This window comes from Pseudochaenichthys georgianus, chromosome 7, assembly GCF_902827115.2.
Source record: "Pseudochaenichthys georgianus chromosome 7, fPseGeo1.2, whole genome shotgun sequence".
NCBI lineage: Eukaryota > Metazoa > Chordata > Actinopteri > Perciformes > Channichthyidae > Pseudochaenichthys > Pseudochaenichthys georgianus.
In genome coordinates this window covers 3,523,638-3,542,004 of record NC_047509.1, presented here as the reverse complement: position 1 = coordinate 3,542,004, position 18,367 = coordinate 3,523,638, and the positions used below count along the sequence as shown (strand labels likewise).

Genomic DNA, 18,367 nt, shown 5'->3' with positions numbered 1-18,367 from the left:
ATTTTTTATTCTTATGTATTTAACTATAGAATATTTTGTCATATAGTTAATAACTTGCTTTAATCGTCAGCCTGATGGCTCTACTAGACCATATTCGGGGTGGGTGGCGCAGTGGTCTGTGCATCCGATCATCAGATCAAGGGGGGTGCTGGGGAACTCCAGTTCGAAACCCGCTCCTGCCCCCACTGCGTCAGGCCGTTGTGTCCTTGGGCAAGACACTTCACCCGGATTTGCTCCTGTGGGTATTGTCCACAGTACATGTATGATATTAATGCGTACTTGTAAAAGCGCCTCGATGACCCCGAGGCGTGAAGATGGACGGTGTGGCGCAGTGCGCTGTGCAATGATCATCAGATCAAGGGGTGAAACCCGCCGCTGCTGCGTCTGTAAAGCCGGTGTCCTTGGGCAAGACACTTCACCTGAACTTGCTCCTGTGGGCATTGTCCACAGTATCTGACCATTGCATGTATATGTGTAATGTGTATTTGTGAAGCGCTTTGAGCATCTGGAAAAAGCGCTACAATAAATGTAAGGAATTATTATTATTATATTAACTGTTCAAAGTAAAACAGCGTGTCTTCTGGATAGCTGAAGATAGCAATCATATTGAGTTGCAAAGGGTTCGCTGGTCCAGAATTGTTTATCCCAACTCTTACAGCCATTTTAATCTTTTCAGTATTGTGATTAAAAACGGGACAGATTGTGAGGCTTAGTGTTCAGATATTTCTTACCCAAAAGCACCTTGGTCATCTGACATCTCTCCTTTGGTGTCTTTGATCACCGGCTTCTTACCTTTTCTTATTTATCAAAGAACCAGATTTTTTAACAACCAGGAGTTTCACAACCTAGTTATAAAAGAAGCGGGAAATCACAAAACATTGTCTTTTGTAAGAATAAATTGACCTATAGACACCCAAATAGCGTCTTCCACTTGTTACTTGAACTAATGAATACAAAGACATGTTTCGGTTATTGTCAGCTTGCTCAGTCACATCAATATCGCATCAATAAATTCTCCAGACAAATCCAGTTTAAATTGCACAGCTTTATTTATAAATTACCACCTCTACATCCCAATGGTTGGTTTATGCCTTGTTCACAAGATAAACACAGCCTTTAGAGATACTTAAAAAGACAAATATAAGACAGGCACTAAAGTTAATCTGTTCTGTGAGGGCACTCGATGTCAACTTCATTCACATTTACAAGGAACTCAAACACGACACCAGTGGGACTCGAGCTGTTAGTATGTCTTATTTCTTTTGTGCAAAATTGGAAACAAACATGTTGACCTTCTGTAGATCGGGGCCACTGTAAAAGTGCTGTTTATCAAACAGTGAATTTTAGCATCCAGACGCTCTAGCTCTTAAGTAACTAGTCAGTGTAAAAAGAAATGTTTGTTGAATACAAAGTTAGTCAGACTTCTACTCTTGTTTCTGAATGCGTTGATTTAGCTGAGGGCTGAGGAGGCACTAAGGCACAGGCGACTCTGACACATGCTTATATGGATTTTACATTGTGAAACTGAGCATTACAAAGGCATACACATTCTTGTGACATAGAAAAATGACTATCTCTATTCCCTTCACACAGAGATGCAATTAGTTGTAGATCTAACATTAAAACAGCTACATTCATAACTTCTGTTTCTTCGTTTTGTTCTAGTTGTTTGACAGTCTGAGTGAAAAGACTGTGCTAGAGACATATTAATGTGCTTTAAAATGTACTACACAGTTTAACTTCCTGTACAAAGACACCGCCTCAGCACTTATAAGGTCTTGGTCCTGTTCAAAACTCCTTCCTCCCCCCCCTTCACTTCCTTCTGAAACAGTCATTATTCTTCCCAGAAACACAAGTTGTAAAAATAATTTCAACAGTTCAGCTTCGTCCATTTCATCCGTAGTTTGCAAACAGATAAAGACATATTCTTCCATAATCATGCTCACAACAGCTCTGATTGGTTGATTGCTGTTACATAGAGACCCCTTTTGATCTGAACTCTGACATCTTACACAAGTAGCTCACAACAAAATATGTCAAACGGATATGGACAGCCTCACTTACTGATGGTTTCATAATCTCTCAAATCAGACGTTTGTTGGCGTTTTTCGTCCCCTTTACCCGAGGAGGTGTTTTCTTCCAGCCAGTGGACATAGTTGTCATACAGTTATATCTAATAGCTCTTCATGGACGTCTACCTCTTTTTTCTTGATAGTTTGACAGATGGACCAATGATCAATGGCCCCACAGGTTGTCACCATTTCAATATACAGAACAATGCGTCAACTGTACACTCTATTCAGCAAATGAGGTTAATATTCAGAGCCAGACGGTTACTCCTTGATTCTGCACTATACCAACATATGTTTGTGTGGCACTAAACAACCTCGAAGCAGATTATTTTTTACTCCTCATCAATCTTCCATCACAGTTTGAAACTACTCATTTAGCTTTACATGGTAGATCTTCCTTATAGAAATATCGCATTCAGCTTCAGACCAACCAAAGAAGACATCCAGGAATTTTCTTATCATACATTTTTACACCAGTTGGAGGAAAGTGTCCTTTCGGAGGGTCCTGAAACGGGCTTCTGGTTTTACAACAGGTGGTTGTGCAAGAACAGCAAGTTTTCTAATAATCACTACGGATTAAGCATCACTTCCTGCACAGACAGGAAGCTGAAAGGGGTAACACTGTGTCCATAAAGGAATATCATACAAATGGAAACTCCGAGAGAAGGAAAGAGGGCAGAAAAAGATGAAGAAAAGATGGTCGTTGGTCAACAAGCGTTGTGGAGAAGAAAGGATAAAGGAAACTGAAGCGTTAAGGAACTTTAGGGTAGAAGCGAAACAGAGTTTGAGGATACAAAAGAAGATAGGTTGTTTTATGGAAGAGGAGATGTTGGATGCTATAGCTCTAGCTGGAGATCGACAAGATGGCTGAGGTTTCTTTAGCCTTGTCGAAGAAGACGGACGTCTCATTGGCCGCCTTCAGTTTGATATTTGGTGAGCCTTGAGTCGCGTTCGGCTGACATTCCTGACAGCAGCAGCAGCAGCAGTCCATGAAGGCCTGACCGAGAGCCTGGAACACAACGACAAGCAGTCAGAGCTGTCCGTTAACGGCTTTCAAAGAACTATATTACTGTAACCACTCTAACTATTACAGCTGGATCTGAACGGGCTAGAGGTTTGTTGTTTAAATGCAAAAAAAATAGTGAGCATCAATTTTGCAAAGGTTGGTCAATTAATGCAACCAACCTTCTACCACACCAAACGATATATTTAAAGGAATAGTTGTCAAGTCTGTCTGTTGAAGCCACACCAAGTAATTGACAAAGTGAGGGTTGCCTATCCATCAGCCCAAGATTCTTCGTCTCGGACGTGTTCTCATGCCGTTTTTTCTGAGTACATGCTCAAGCAAGATGGTACACAAGATATCAGTTTTAAAGTGTCTAGGGATGCCTGATGTTATTGGCATGTTGTTGGTATTGGCAGACAAAGGCTATACAAGGAAATATCGGCAATGGCATACATTGGTGTTAAGTTAAACTTCATTTAGTTGTTTTCTTATTTTGTCCAGTTAATGTGTTGGTCTTAAAATCAGTGTATATCACATTCATATCTACAGGAGAGACCTTGTGTTCTTCTGCAATTAGATAGAACAACATGTGAGTATTTTGGTATCTGCATTGCCAATTTGTCAAAATCGGCGAATGGGACATCGGCAAAAACCCAATATTGTTAAGAGTCCCTTCTACTTGGGACGTGTGATTGTGCCAGTGATGGTACTACTACTATGTAGAATGGCCGCTAAATGCACCAGTGAAGTCCCATACCTTATAGTTACATATACACTGAACAAAATATAAACGCAACACTGTGAGGGGGTAGGGTTAGGGTTAGGGTAATGTTGTGAATCGAGTGGCCTGTGTTCGTCATCCATAACATACGCCTGCCCTTAACCATAACCCCACCACCACCATGGGCCACTCGATTCACAAAAATTACCCTAACCCTAACCCTACCCCTACCCCCTCACACCAGATACTGACTGGTTTTCGGACCCCCCCCCAGACCCCCCCAATAAAGCAAAGCTGCACGTTTCACAGTGGCCTTCTATTGTGGCCAGCCTAAGGCACACCTGTGCAATAATCATGCTGTCTAATCAGCATCTTGATATGCCACACCTGTGAGGTGGGATGGATTATCTCAGCAAAGGAGAAGTGCTCACCATCACAGATCTTTTCAGATTTGTGAACAATATTTGAGAGAAATGGTTATTTCGTGTTTATAGAAAATGTTTTAGATCTTTGAGTTCATCTCATGGAAAATGGGAGCAAAAACAAAAGTGTTGCGTTTATATTTTTGTTCAGTGTAGTTACATCATTGGGTCTTAAAGCTGTGTGTGATCAGTTCTGGTTGAAGAGGACCAAAAGGGGCCCGTTAAAGTCAACAATACTTTAACAGCTTGACCTACCTTGCACAGACACAGCAGCAGCACCGGGGTCACTGATGACTTAAAGAACAACAGGAAGTGATGCAACAGAGCCAGCATGGAGGCAGTTTCCTCGGAGATGGAGATGTTAGCGTAGGCCAGCGTGATGTTACACACGTGTTCGGCGGCAGAGCACAGACGCCGTAAACCACCGCCAACGCCAGCATGGTGCAGTTCAGCTGCCGCTCCAACAGCCTGGTGCTGCTGGTGCTTCTGACTGGTCGAGCGGTTCGTCATGGCTGCGCTGCTTTTGGGTGGAGCTGGAGTCCGCTGTTGACGTTGCGTGTGGCCATTTGGCAGAGGACGGTGAAGAGGATGGGCAGGCAGAAGTAGCAGCCGAAGCACCACCACATACGCCCCTGCAACAGAGGACAGCAAACATCTGATGACCTTGTGGAGCGTTTTGGAAAACTTCTGGTACGATCTGGTGCTTTATGGTTCTGGAAAGTACTTTGGCGTAGATTGAGGGTCATGGTTACGGTTTTTACCAGAATTAGGTTACTATTTTGAACTTTTTGCACAGAATACAATTTGACATTTAAACTCACCACATAATTTGATTGTTTGATCAACTTTCAAAAGTAAATCAGTAAGCATTCATATCTCTAATTGATTCATGTGACAGTTAAAAGAAACCTGTTATTTTATCATTTCTGGTCTATTCTGAGCACGCTCATCGTTTTCAATCCCAAGAGAAACTGAGCCAATGAAGAGATGGAAGATGTCAGGTCTACTTCCAGAACTACTTTGGTGAGTTAGTTCCTTAAAAGTCCCCGATTATACTGTTTTTCATCAATATATTACAGCTCTCAGATATATACAGAACATATCTCTGAAGTGTTTGGCTCCAAACACCAAATGGGCAGCATTACCCATAATCCCCTCTGTTTCAGCCCTGTTTCCAAAGTGCTGATTCTCTGTCTGTTTACTTTAGATGAAAAAAAGGAGCCCTTCCCCACGCCCCTCTGAGAGACATTTGGTTACAAAGAACTCAATGGAGCTCTAGAGGAGATTCAGGTGATAAGGTGGGGGGGGCCACTTTATGACATCATAAAGTGGCCAAAATCTGATCAGCTCATTTTCAGACAGTTTTTTATAGAAATGGATCAAAAAGAGAGAGAATCTTTGTTCCTGAAACTTTCAGAGTCTCTTTACACAGAGGGACACATGTTGATGTAGAAGAGACATGGAGAAGAGGGGACACATGTTGATGTGGAAGAGACACGAAGAAGAGGGGACACATGTTGATGTTGAAGAGACATGAAGAAGAGGGGACACATGTTGATGTAGAAGAGGGGACACATGTTGATGTAGAAGAGACACGAAGAAGAGGGGACACATGCTGATGTAGAAGAGACATGAAGAAGAGAGGACACATGTTGATGTAGAAGAGGGGACACATGTTGATGTAGAAGAGACATGGAGAAGAGGGGACACATGCTGATGTAGAAGAGACATGAAGAAGAGAGGACACATGTTGATGTAGAAGAGGGGACACATGTTGATGTAGAAGAGACACGAAGAAGAGGGGACACATGCTGATGTAGAAGAGACATGAAGAAGAGAGGACACATGTTGATGTAGAAGAGGGGACACATGTTGATGTAGAAGAGACATGGAGAAGAGGGGACACATGCTGATGTAGAAGAGACATGAAGAAGAGAGGACACATGTTGATGTAGAAGAGACATGGAGAAGAGGGGACACATGTTGATGTAGAATAGACATGAAGAAGAGGGGACACATGTTGATGTAGAAGAGACATGAAGAAGAGGGGACACATGTTGTAGAAGAGACATGGAGAAGAGGCGACACGTGTTGATGTAGAAGAGACATGACGAAGAGGGGACACATGTTGATGTAGAAGAGACATGAAGAAGAGGGGATACATGTTGATGTAGAAGAGACATGAAGAAGTGGGGACACATGTTGATGTAGAAGAGACATGGAGAAGAGGGGACACATGTTGATGTAGAAGAGACATGAAGAAGAGGGGACACATGTTGATGTAGAAGAGACATGGAGAAGAGGGGACACATGTTGATGTAGAAGAGACATGAAGAAGAGGGGACACATGTTGATGTAGAAGAGACATGAAGAAGAGGGGATACATGTTGATGTAGAAGAGACATGAAGAAGAGGGGACACATGTTGATGTAGAAGAGACATGAAGAAGAGGGGACACATGTTGATGTAGAAGAGACATGAAGAAGAGGGGACACATGTTGATGTAGAAGAGACATGGAGAAGAGGGGACACATGTTGATGTAGAAGAGACATAAAGAAGAGGGGACACATGTTGATGTAGAGGAGACATGAAGAAGAGGGGACACGTGTTGATGTAGAAGAGACATGAAGAAGAGGGGACACATGTTGATGTAGAAGAGACATGAAGAAGAGGGGACACATGTTGATGTAGAAGAGACATAAAGAAGAGGGGACACATGTTGATGTAGAGGAGACATGAAGAAGAGGGGACACGTGTTGATGTAGAAGAGACATGAAGAAGAGGGGATACATGTTGATGTAGAAGAGACATGAAGAAGAGGGGACACATGTTGATGTAGAAGAGACATGGAGAAGAGGGGACACATGTTGATGTAGAAGAGACATGGAGAAGAGGGGACAACATGTTGATGTAGAAGAGACATGGAGAAGAGGGGACACATGTTGATGTAGAAGAGACATGAAGAAGAGGGGACACATGTTGATGTAGAAGAGACATGGAGAAGAGGGGACACATGTTGATGTAGAAGAGACATAAAGAAGAGGGGACACATGTTGATGTAGAAGAGACATGAAGAAGAGGGGACACATGTGTATGTTAAGTTCTCACCTGGTGATACTTGAGCAACAGAGAGTGCAGGGAGTCGGGCAGGTAGAGGGACAGGGGGGAGGAAGGTGTGATGGAGCAGGAGTCCACCAGCAGGCCTGATGTCGGGGACACGGACTGGGTGAGCTGCCAGAGGAAGATCTCTGGGCTGGAGAGCAGCAGAGCAGTGAGCCACACCAGAACCAGCTGCAGCAGCATGGAGTGGCAGCGCTCCACCAGTCGGGCCTTGGCCTGCGAGGAGGAGGTGGCGGCGTGGAAACGAGCGATGCCCAGAGCGCACAGAGTGAAGGAGGTGAGGCCCAGAGACACGGTCTGCAGGAGAGGACGAGAACAATGGAGGTTGTTTTGAAGGTATTTGCTTTGGTAAGGCAAGTTTATTTATATAGCAACTTTAAACACAAGGACAAGCACATTCCTATATCTGGCAGAAGTGGTTCAGTCTGTAGGGGCTTGGTCTTGGAACCGAAGGGTCGCGGGTTCAAGTCCCGTTTGACCCGAAGAAGAAAGCTGGTAGCTGGATAGGTGCCAGTTCACCTCCTAGGCCACTGCCAAGATACCCTTGAGCAAGGCACCTAACCTTGAAACTGCTCCCTTGGCGCAGGATAACTGGCCACCTCTCCTCTGCATATGGTTGTGTGTGTATCCTCCCATGTGTGTTTAGTTTAGTTTAGTTTATTATTTTTTTTCGAGCGTGTAAAACCAAAGAAAATACAAATGAAACAAAAGATGATACAGACATGATACAGTACTATACAAATGAATGCAATAACTAAACGAAATATTTAAATAATAATTGAATAATCTGTAGTATCATTGTCTGATAACAATAAACAACAAAGCTTTAGCTAATTACACGTCCGAAAAGGGGTCGGAAGAAGTTTACAATTATTTAATCCGACCCCTTCTCCCTTTTGTTTTTACTTTTTTTTTTACATCTTAATATACGTTAACATACAATATAAATGAATACCTTAACCTTGAATAATAATTCAATAATAATAATGTGTAAACACAACAGAGTGGAGAAAGACATTTCCTCTATATGTCGTCTTCTTCTAAAGTACTTGAATTGGTGTATTGGTGCAAAACTGAAAAATAGTAGGAGAAATAAAGACTAAAATTAAAGCAAAAATCATGAAATATAAATATAGAATAGAGTAGAAAGGTAATACAATAAAAAAATCTGAACAATATTAAAATAAAATGTATATTCACAACATGTCTGATCTGCCAGACCTTTGTTGCAATCGAAAATCGGTAAACTAAACAAGGATTGGAAAATTCAACGTTTTGGAAATCATATCATGGCCAGAAAGACGAGTCCAAATACAGACATTATTTGTTCCTTTTTGTATATTTTGTTTACAGTATAAACTCTCCATGATTGCTATTCAAAGGGATAAAGTGCCACACACTCTCTCTACCCAATGCTATCAATGTGATCAATCAAACCACATGAGGAAATTAAAGGATCAGTCTGGTGTTATTTAATCTTTAGTCCGTCTCTCACTACTGAGTTAATGTCTGTGCACTCAGCTGGTTCCCGCTAAAAAGTTTACAATGTATTTAAGAGTCTGTAATTTCTTTAAATTGCTATCTCAGCTTACAATAAGACTCCGGTTTTAGCCAAGCGTAGCCTATGAACTTTACTGAACTGATGACTGAACTGTTCTACTTCTACTTTCATCAACTCCCAAACCTAAGTCTGTATTAAAAACCATGTATGTTCCGTTCTGCCAAGACGGACCAAAACACTGTCAAACATTCTCTGAACTGAAGACTCCAATATGGCCACCTGTAGTAAAGGGTCACAGATCATTCAAACACAGTTTCACCCCAAATGTGTTCCTGTCAAACCATGAAGGCAGCAGCAGGACGCCCCAGCAGACAAAGAACCAGGTCTCCATGGTGACTGGCCAAAAACGACTGAATCTCTGCTCTTTAGCAATAGTTCATATATCACAAAAATACAGATAAGTAAACTGTTGTACATTTAGAACAAAACTGTCATATTAGATGTTTGGGCACTTTAACACACACACTTAAGTCAATACCTTTCAATGAAATAAAAACATATATAATTTACAGGGACCAAAAGTAATGGTTGCCAAATGGCCATTTAAATTTGGCAACCAGTTATTTGACTTATTGGCATAGGGACGCAAACAGCAAGACTTCCAACCAAAAATAATATTTGTTTTACATTTTTGCTGCATTTCATTTATGATATAAAAATATTGCTGTTGCATTCCACCCTAAAAAATCTCAGAATTGACCAGTAGATGAAAAAACCGTTGCCAAAATCTGTTTCACCTGCCACAAGTAACCGCTTTAAACAAAATGACTTTCAACCAAACTTCCTCTTTCCCCTCCTACTTCTACATAAGCCCCACCCATCATATAAGGCACCATGCGGCAGGTGATGTCACCAAGGATCCTCCTATGGGACAGCTGGTTGAGGACCACCACAGGAAGGCATAGCACCAGGACCAGGAAGTCCCAGAACGCCATTCTTTAAATTGCTATCTCAGATTACAATAAGACTCCATTATAGTCAAGCTTAGCATATTGACTGAACTGATGACTGAACTGTTAGCCTATCTCCATCCAAAGAGGTACAATTCTACTTTCATCAACTCCCAAACCTAAGTCTGTATTAAAAACCATGTCTGTTCAGTTCTGCCCAGATGGAACAAAACTCTTTCAAAAAATTACTTTCAAGCAATCTTTCTCTTGCTCCTCCTACTTCCTCATAAGCCCCACCCACCTCCATATAGGGCACCATGCGGCAGGTGATGTCACCAAGGATCCTCCTATTGGACAGCTGGTTGAGGACCACCACAGGAAGGCATAGCACCAGGACCAGGAAGTCCCAGAACGCCATGCTGGCCAGCAGGTAATTCCAAGCCGACCTCATATAGTAGTTGTTCCAGACGATGCACATGACGGCCATGTTTCCCACCACGCCCAGCGCCAGAACCAGGCCAGCCAGGAACAGGACCGCGTAGGCCGCGTACGAGCCTTCCGCCAGCGGGTAGAACGGGTTGAAGAGTCCTGGGGGGTCCAAGCTGGAGGTGTTTCCGTGGACCTCGTGATCGTTGTGGTCTCCTGCTGCTACTTTAGTCCCGTTGTCAAACGCTGTGTCCTGCGGTGTCGTGACGGAGTCGTTCTCAAAGGACTGGCTGAAGGTGGACTGTTGTTCTTCTTCCTCTGCGCCGCGGGCCAGGCGCCGGGGTTGGTCCACATCTAGATCCAGCATTTCTGGAATGGGAGGCTCTTGTTGGGGGCCTCGTCGGTCTTGAGCTGCATGGAGGTCCAGAGTGGTTCCAGTTTGACAAGGGATGAGGGTTTGTTGAGGGTGTCGCTCTGACTGTCAGGTTGCTGAACGGTCTTTGCGTCCGTCAACAGCAGCGGCAGAGAAAAAGGCCCAACCACAAAGCAAGAGTAGGGGCCATGATCCAAATATTTAATGTGGATGATTCCTCTTAAGATTCTTCTTATTGAACTTCAGACCTAGGTGCTGAGCTTCAATTAAAATGCCAAGAAAAGTTCCCAAAAAGTGCCAATATTCAGGAACCAAATGACCAACTTGATGCTTAGCAAAGTCTACGGTACCTTTCAGAGAGAAGCAACTCTAGTTCAGAGATTCTGGGAAATGACTTCAAGACAGAAGTTTGTTGAGTAAAGACGACAATTCCAGGGAAGAAAAAAGGTTAAAATGCACCAAAGCTTGCAGCTGGTTGCTAGATGTCTACAACGTTCAGAAAGTTTCGAGATGATGAAGAAATGCAGATGTTTGCTAGATCGTCCAATAGATTTTGTATTGGTTTGTAGTCCAGAAAAGATGAAGGTGTCTTCTCTTCTCTTCTCTTCTCTTCTCTTTCGCATAGGCTTGTGGTTTTAATCGTCAATACCCCCAGGTTTCCCACTTAAAACTGGACTGTGTTTCTTCCCATCCATTAGTAATCCAAACAGGCGCTGGAGCTCCAGGAGGGGGGGCGTAGGGCGAGGGTCAGGGTCCGTGTCGGCGGGCTGCTGTGTCGGGCTGCAGATAGCAGAGAGATCTGGGCGTCCTGGAGCTCTGAGGGTCTCTGGGAACAAGCAGCTATCTGCAGTATGGCTGGATGGAGCCTTGGTCAGCACACACACACACAGCACACACACACACAGCGCACACACACACACACATACACATCACACACACACACACACACACACACACACACACACACACACACCACACACACCAACACACACACACACACACAAGCACACACACACACACACACACACACACACACACACACACACACAACACAACACACACACACACACACAGTGACAGGCCTGCAAGCATACAAACAAGGTTGGCACTCACACAAATACAACACATTTGTCTGCACTATCATGCACTACTTTCTTTTGCTCTTTTTGGCTTTGCACTTTTCTCTCTAACTGAAACACACACACCACACACACACACACACACACGCCACGCACGCACGCACGCACTACACACACACACACCAGCACACACACAACACACACACACACACACACACACACACACACACACACAGACACACACACAACACACACACATGCATGCACACATGCATGCAAACACCAGAATACACACACATGTAAACACACTCTCCTCTCTGCTGCCCCCTGGTGGTCTAGTGTTGGTTTTACTGGGAACCAGAGCCAGATGATTTTATTAAAAGAAACCCATCTGCCTGGAATACTGATGAAACCACTTTTTGTGTGAGAACCAGTTTCAGTGAGAACATTTTTTCGGGGTGAGGGCAGATTTTGGACTACTCTTCACTTCCACTGTTTGAGGATCCTTAAATGACATCATACGCCTACTTATTTTCAGACCTAAACCCACGGTGGATGTATCTTCTTACAAGCATTGGGTGTATCAAAGCCTGTTATATCTTCTTCCTTTGGCCCAAGCAGCTCTGTTGTTGTTACAAACACATCAATGCGCCTCACTGCTGGGCTGGGTAACATGTTCCTTCCTTGTGAACAAGCACACTGTAATTTACTTTGACGCAATCAAACTTACATTGTCCTGCTGCCACAACCACTCACTGGGACACCAGATGTTTAATGGGATATACTGGGAGAATACTGAATAGGATATCTTTTTTAGTTTTTAAAACGTTATCTCCTGTAGGAATCAATGGGCGTGGTGCCTAAAACCAGAGACTGGAAGTTAGAACAGTTTCGAGATGCTAGTTTGAGTCTTTTCCTGGGATGTGTTGATTTATAAAGAATCTAAAATAATATCAGGCTCATCAAAGGGTGATCTGATCGTTTAAAATCTGATTACAATGTGTTCTAGGAGCATTAACATCGAGAGCTTTTGAATATTCGGACTTTTCTTGATCCAGATGTTCATTTGGAAATGAGGTCAAAAAGGCAAGCAGTCATGCACTTGGAAACTTTCTTTCTTGGTGATATTTTAGAACACTATTTGCTGTTATATGTTGTATTATGTGTAGCTACTTCCTTTGACTGGTCACTGATCTGTGTTTATGTACTGCTTTGGTTTTTTTCACCACTAGAGGTCGATATTGTTCTGTGCTATTGAAACTGTGACTGACAGCAGAACCACCTCCAGTTCCTTGAGCATTTAGTTACGGTAAAAGCCCTGCGCCAAAAATGTTACTTTAATAAAAGGGTGTAAAAACTGTCAGGGAAAAGTTTTAAACTATAAGATATGGAGACAAAATATATATGGTGACAAATACTGTGATAATGAAGTGACACATTCACAGTCCACAATCCAAACCTCTACTTTATTATAATGACTCCAGCTTAATACATGAGAATGATGGCTGGAGCTTAAAAAATATATTGTAAGTTGTTGTTCAAGCGACATAATCAGACCTCTTTTGGTTGGTAAGGATCGGGGTGGTTTGAAGAAATTCACACATAAATTAAGACTGTAACAAAACAGAGAACTTTATTGTATTTAAAGGTCACCACACACACACACACACACACACACACACACACACACACACACACACACACACACACACACAGACGCTTTAGCTCTTGAATATGTGAACACGTTGTCTGGTTGGGGTGTTGTCCGTGTTTCAGGGCTAAAACTTTAACCTTTTAAACACAGGATGTTTTCAGTTCAGGAAAGTTCATGAAGGAAGTTGACATCCAAAACACCAAACTCTAGGCCTGAAACCCGTAGGCTGTAAAACTATATGTGCCTTTTTATGTCAAGTCTAAGGTTTATGTCAGGTGTTACAGCTCTGATCTTTCTCTCTGAATGTTCCCGTTGTTTGGCCTGAAGTAATAACCAATGGCATTTAACCACACGGTCTGAATAGTTCACCTTTATTTTAGTTATAAGCTTTTAATTCATCATCTGTTTGACATGATTCACCTCCGATTCTCCAGCGTTCATCACGCCTCAGGAAAGAGGTAAGTCCTATACAGATCCGGCTTCAGTTCACATGCATTAGACGCTTTACCCAAAGATACATCTTCACCATCTAAAGTCACACATACTTTGTTCAGTAGCTGACTCTTCTACATCTAGACTGAGCCTTATCAGTTTGTAGTTATCAGAGTCGTGGGCTTCAGGAATGCATGTATTTTTGCAGTTAATGTAGATCTTTCTGATATCTCTGGTGAGAAAGAACGACATGTTAAAGAGGAAATATGCTTATTTTCAGTTTCATATTTGTATGATGTGCCTCTACTGTGACTACTGTTACTCAAAGGCACCACCTTGTGGCCGTAGTTGGTACATCTGGAACATAACATTTGCATTTGGTTAACACAATAATAATGTAAATTATGCAGATAAACCTGTGACCTGAATTACATGTACCTATATGAAGAAAGGGAAACAATAAGGTCTCTTTTAAACATTACAAAACAGTAAACAAATGGCTTTTTAAGTGTCAGTCAGTGAAGGACTTCTTGGCCGTTCGTTAGGTGATTTAGGTTCTGCCGTAAAGATGTGAGGAGATATCTTTAATTTGACCTGTTTTGAACAGTCTAGACTTTATCATCTTTTGCAGTAAATCATGCAACCCGAGTGATCAGAAACTCCTGCAGGTTGAAATGGACCAATACAACTATTTTATGGCAGACTTAGTTTTAACAACTATAAAACGTGCTAAGTCCAATTGTGAGGAGCCTACTCTAAAATATAAAATTGTCTGTGTTTTAGTGAACATGTAAACTGTAAGTATATCACAGTTTATAGCTGCAGCACATTTCCAAGCAGAAGGACTTACTGTGTACGCTGTCGTCAGCACACACAGAACATTAACAATCATCAGGAAATTGACTCTCAGTTTAATATCATTAATGCTTTCAACTCTTTTGTCCGTAGATCCAGCATTAAGTTGATCAAATAACTCTGCTGACTCACATACGAGTGAATGCTCCTTGCCTGATCAGGGCGTGCAGCTACCTGCCTGAAGACATTAACGTAATTACTCACCAGCAGAACAGCATTGCTGGTATGGTTCTAACCTTGTAGTTCATAGTAAAATACTGCCCCTAGGTTCAATTCTCACAAAACATAATATCCCCTTCCATTGTTACGCTGATGATGTACAGATTTACCTGCCTCTCAATCAAAATGCCAACTCACTACAGCAGTTGAAGGACTGCTTAACAGAGATTAAATCCTGGCTGAGCCAAAACTTCCTCACCCTCAATGAGAGTAAGACCGAGGTCATCTTTTTTGGACCCCAACCTCCAGCCTCTCTGGTTGATATTCTGGGCGCCCTCAATGAAAATATCCTCCCCTCTGTTATGAACCTTGGAGTGACCTTCAACAGCGCCTTTAAATTTGATAAGCAGGTCAGCACCGTAGTCAAGACCTGCTTTTTCAAAATACGACTATTGGCTAAGACCAAGTCATTTTTAAAGACCTAGAAAGGGTTATTAACGCCTTTGTTACCTCGAGACTGCAACGCTCTGTATGTGGGTACGGACCAGGCCTCAATTAGACACCTCCAGCTAGTTCAGAATGCAGCTGCACGTCTTCTAACTGGCCATAAAAAGCACGACCATATCACCCCAATTCTGGCCTCACTGCACTGGCTTCCAGTTCAGTTCAGAATAGATTTTAAACTCCTTTTATTATTTTTAAAGCCTAAATGGGCTGGCTCCTGCCTATATAGCCGAACTCCTCCATCGCTGCACCCCAGGCAGAGCCTTAAGGTCGGCTGATCAGCTGCTGTTGATAGTGCCGAACCCCCTGATCCCACCGAAAGCGTCTGCGCTGCGTCTGCGCCTGCGTCTGCGCTGCGTCTGCGCTGCGTCTGCGCTGCGTCTGCGCTGCGTCTGCGCTGCGTCTGTGCTGCGTCTGCGCTGCGTCTGCGCATTGACTAGAGTGGCCGCGATCGCTAAAAACGCCGCAGCGCAGACACTCCTGGTGGGATTAGGGGGTAAGACCAGGCTTAAAACCCGAGGGCATCGAGCTTTCGCAGCGGCTGGCCCGAGACTCTGGAATACTTTGCCCCTCCATGTGAGGTCGGCCCAGACCCTGGGGGTTTTTAAATCAACACTTAAAACTAATTTTTTCTCTCTGGCTTTTGTTTAATTATCTATTTATTCATTTAGTTCTTTATTTTAATATTTATAACATAACATAGGATTTCATAAAGTATTTCTAAAATAGTTTATACATTATTCAAATATAGGAATAGTAGATAGGATTACTTAAAATATAGTACCTTATATTTCATCTTTTTTTCCCCTTTAGACCCTTGCAGTTTATTCTTAAAAACCCTTACCCACCCCCCATTGTCCCTCTGCTGGTCTATGGCCTTGTAGAGGGTAACGGGGTACAGAGCCGCTTAGATAAGCGGGGGAGTGCATCTGACGAAGAGATAGGTTGCTGTGCTCCCTATCTCCGTTTCTTATCTATATCTAATAGAACTGCTCGGGTCTTGATAGATCGAGTGGGGAAGTTCATGAGATCTTTCTAGAGGGTTATCAAGAATAACTTTTATCCAATGACCTTAGCCCTCTCTGTCTGTGTCTGTGTATTCTCTTGTTCCAATTAACCCAGCCAAATCTTTCTTCTTGTTTTGTATCTATATCTACGCCGGGATCCGGAGTCGAGGCTGATCCTCTTGCTGTAGTCCTGTGTCTTGGATCCTCTATCCTGAGTTCTGGATTAAGTCGTGGACTTCGGGTCGTGGCTGAACCTGTCTCTGCGGTCCTGCCTTGGGTCTCGTCATGCTGCTTCCCTGATGGCTTCCTCAGGATTGTAGCTGACATCCTCGTGGATTCATCTTCTTATTACAGACACATGCATTTCCTAACATTCGGTCTATATGCTGTAAAATGTATTATCTCTTCGGTTTGCACACGGCATCTATTGCACGTCTGTCCGTCCAGAGGGATCCCTCCTCTGTTGCTCTCCCTGAGGTTTCTCCCATGTTCCCTTTAAACTGTGGGTTTTCTCTGGAAGTTTTTTCTTGTACGATGTGAGGGTCTAAGGACAGAGGGTCTAAGGACAGAGGGTGTAAGGACAGAGGGTCTAAGGACAGAGGGTGTCGTTTTTCTCATGCTGATATTCTGAACAATCTGTTGTATTAGCTGTAAAGTGTCTCTACTGTAGGCTATTTTTATTATATGTACAGCACTTTGGCTCGACCAAAAATCGTTTATAAATGTGTTATATAAATAAAATTTGATTTGATTTGATTTGAAAATACAGTTGCGAGAAAAAGTATGTGAACCCTTTGGATTCTCCACACATAGCGTTGTGTGTTCCTTCCAAACAACTCAACTTGGGTTTCATGTGTCCACAGAATATTTTGCCAGTAGTGCTGTGGAACATCCAGGTGCTCTTTTGCAAACTTCAAACGTGCAGCAATGTTTTCAGCAGGAAAGGACTCTTTAAAGTAGAGACACTACATACTGATATACACCTGAACATCAGCTGGAGAGGACTCTTTAAAGTAGAGACACTACATACTGATATACACCTGAACATCGGCAGGAAAGGACTCTTTAAAGTAGAGACACTACATACAGATATACACCTGAACATCAGCAGGAGGGGACTCTTTAAAGTAGAGACACTACATACTGATATACACCTGAACATCAGCAGGAGAGGACTCTTTAAAGTAGAGACACTACATACTGACATACACCTGAACATCAGCAGGAGAGGACTCTTTAAAGTAGAGACACTACATACTGATATACACCTGAACATCAGCAGGAGAGCACTCTTTAAAGTAGAGACACTACATACTGATATACACCTGAACATCAGCAGGAGAGGACTCTTTAAAGTAGAGACACTACATACTGATATACACCTGAACATCAGCAGGAAAGGACTCTTTAAAGTAGAGACACTACATACAGATATACACCTGAACATCAGCAGGAGGGGACTCTTTAAAGTAGAGACACTACATACTGATATACACCTGAACATCAGCAGGAGAGGACTCTTTAAAGTAGAGACACTACATACTGACATACACCTGAACATCAGCAGGAGAGGACTCTTTAAAGTAGAGACACTACATACTGATATACACCTGAACATCAGCAGGAGAGGACTCTTTAAAGTAGAGACACTACATACTGATATACACCTGAACATCAGCAGGAGAGGACTCTTTAAAGTAGAGACACTACATACTGATATACACCTGAACATCAGCAGGAGAGCACTCTTTAAAGTAGAGACACTACATACTGATATACACCTGAACATCAGCAGGAGAGGACTCTTTAAAGTAGAGACACTACATACTGATATGCACCTGAACATCAGCAGGAGAGGAATCTTTAAGTACAGAAGAAAACAAATAGAGATACAGCAATTGAGATTAACTTAATGGCCTTTCTCCTAATCACAGTGTAAATGGATCATCTTCCGGTATCATCAACAGGTTGCAGGGGTCTCCGTCATCAACCAATCAGGTGAGAGGATGGTGGGAATGGAGACAGTGTCCTGCTCCGCTGCTGCAGCTCTATATAAGGCTGTCAGTCTCTGCAGAGGAAAGACAT

General features: G+C 42.7%; 1 protein-coding gene across 1 annotated transcript; it reads right to left on the bottom strand.

Annotated features, from left to right (window-relative positions):
- Positions 1-2,389: 2,389 nt before the first annotated feature.
- LOC117449138 (G-protein coupled receptor 37-like 1) lies at positions 2,390-11,227 on the bottom strand. The gene is given in 10 exon segments (XM_034086557.2): positions 2,390-3,081; positions 4,477-4,617; positions 4,620-4,682; positions 4,684-4,722; positions 4,724-4,762; positions 4,764-4,853; positions 7,331-7,639; positions 10,095-10,615; positions 10,618-10,744; positions 10,747-11,227. Coding segments are annotated over 10 exon segments (1,530 nt in total). The 5' UTR covers positions 10,783-11,227; the 3' UTR covers positions 2,390-2,916.
- Positions 11,228-18,367: the final 7,140 nt, after the last annotated feature.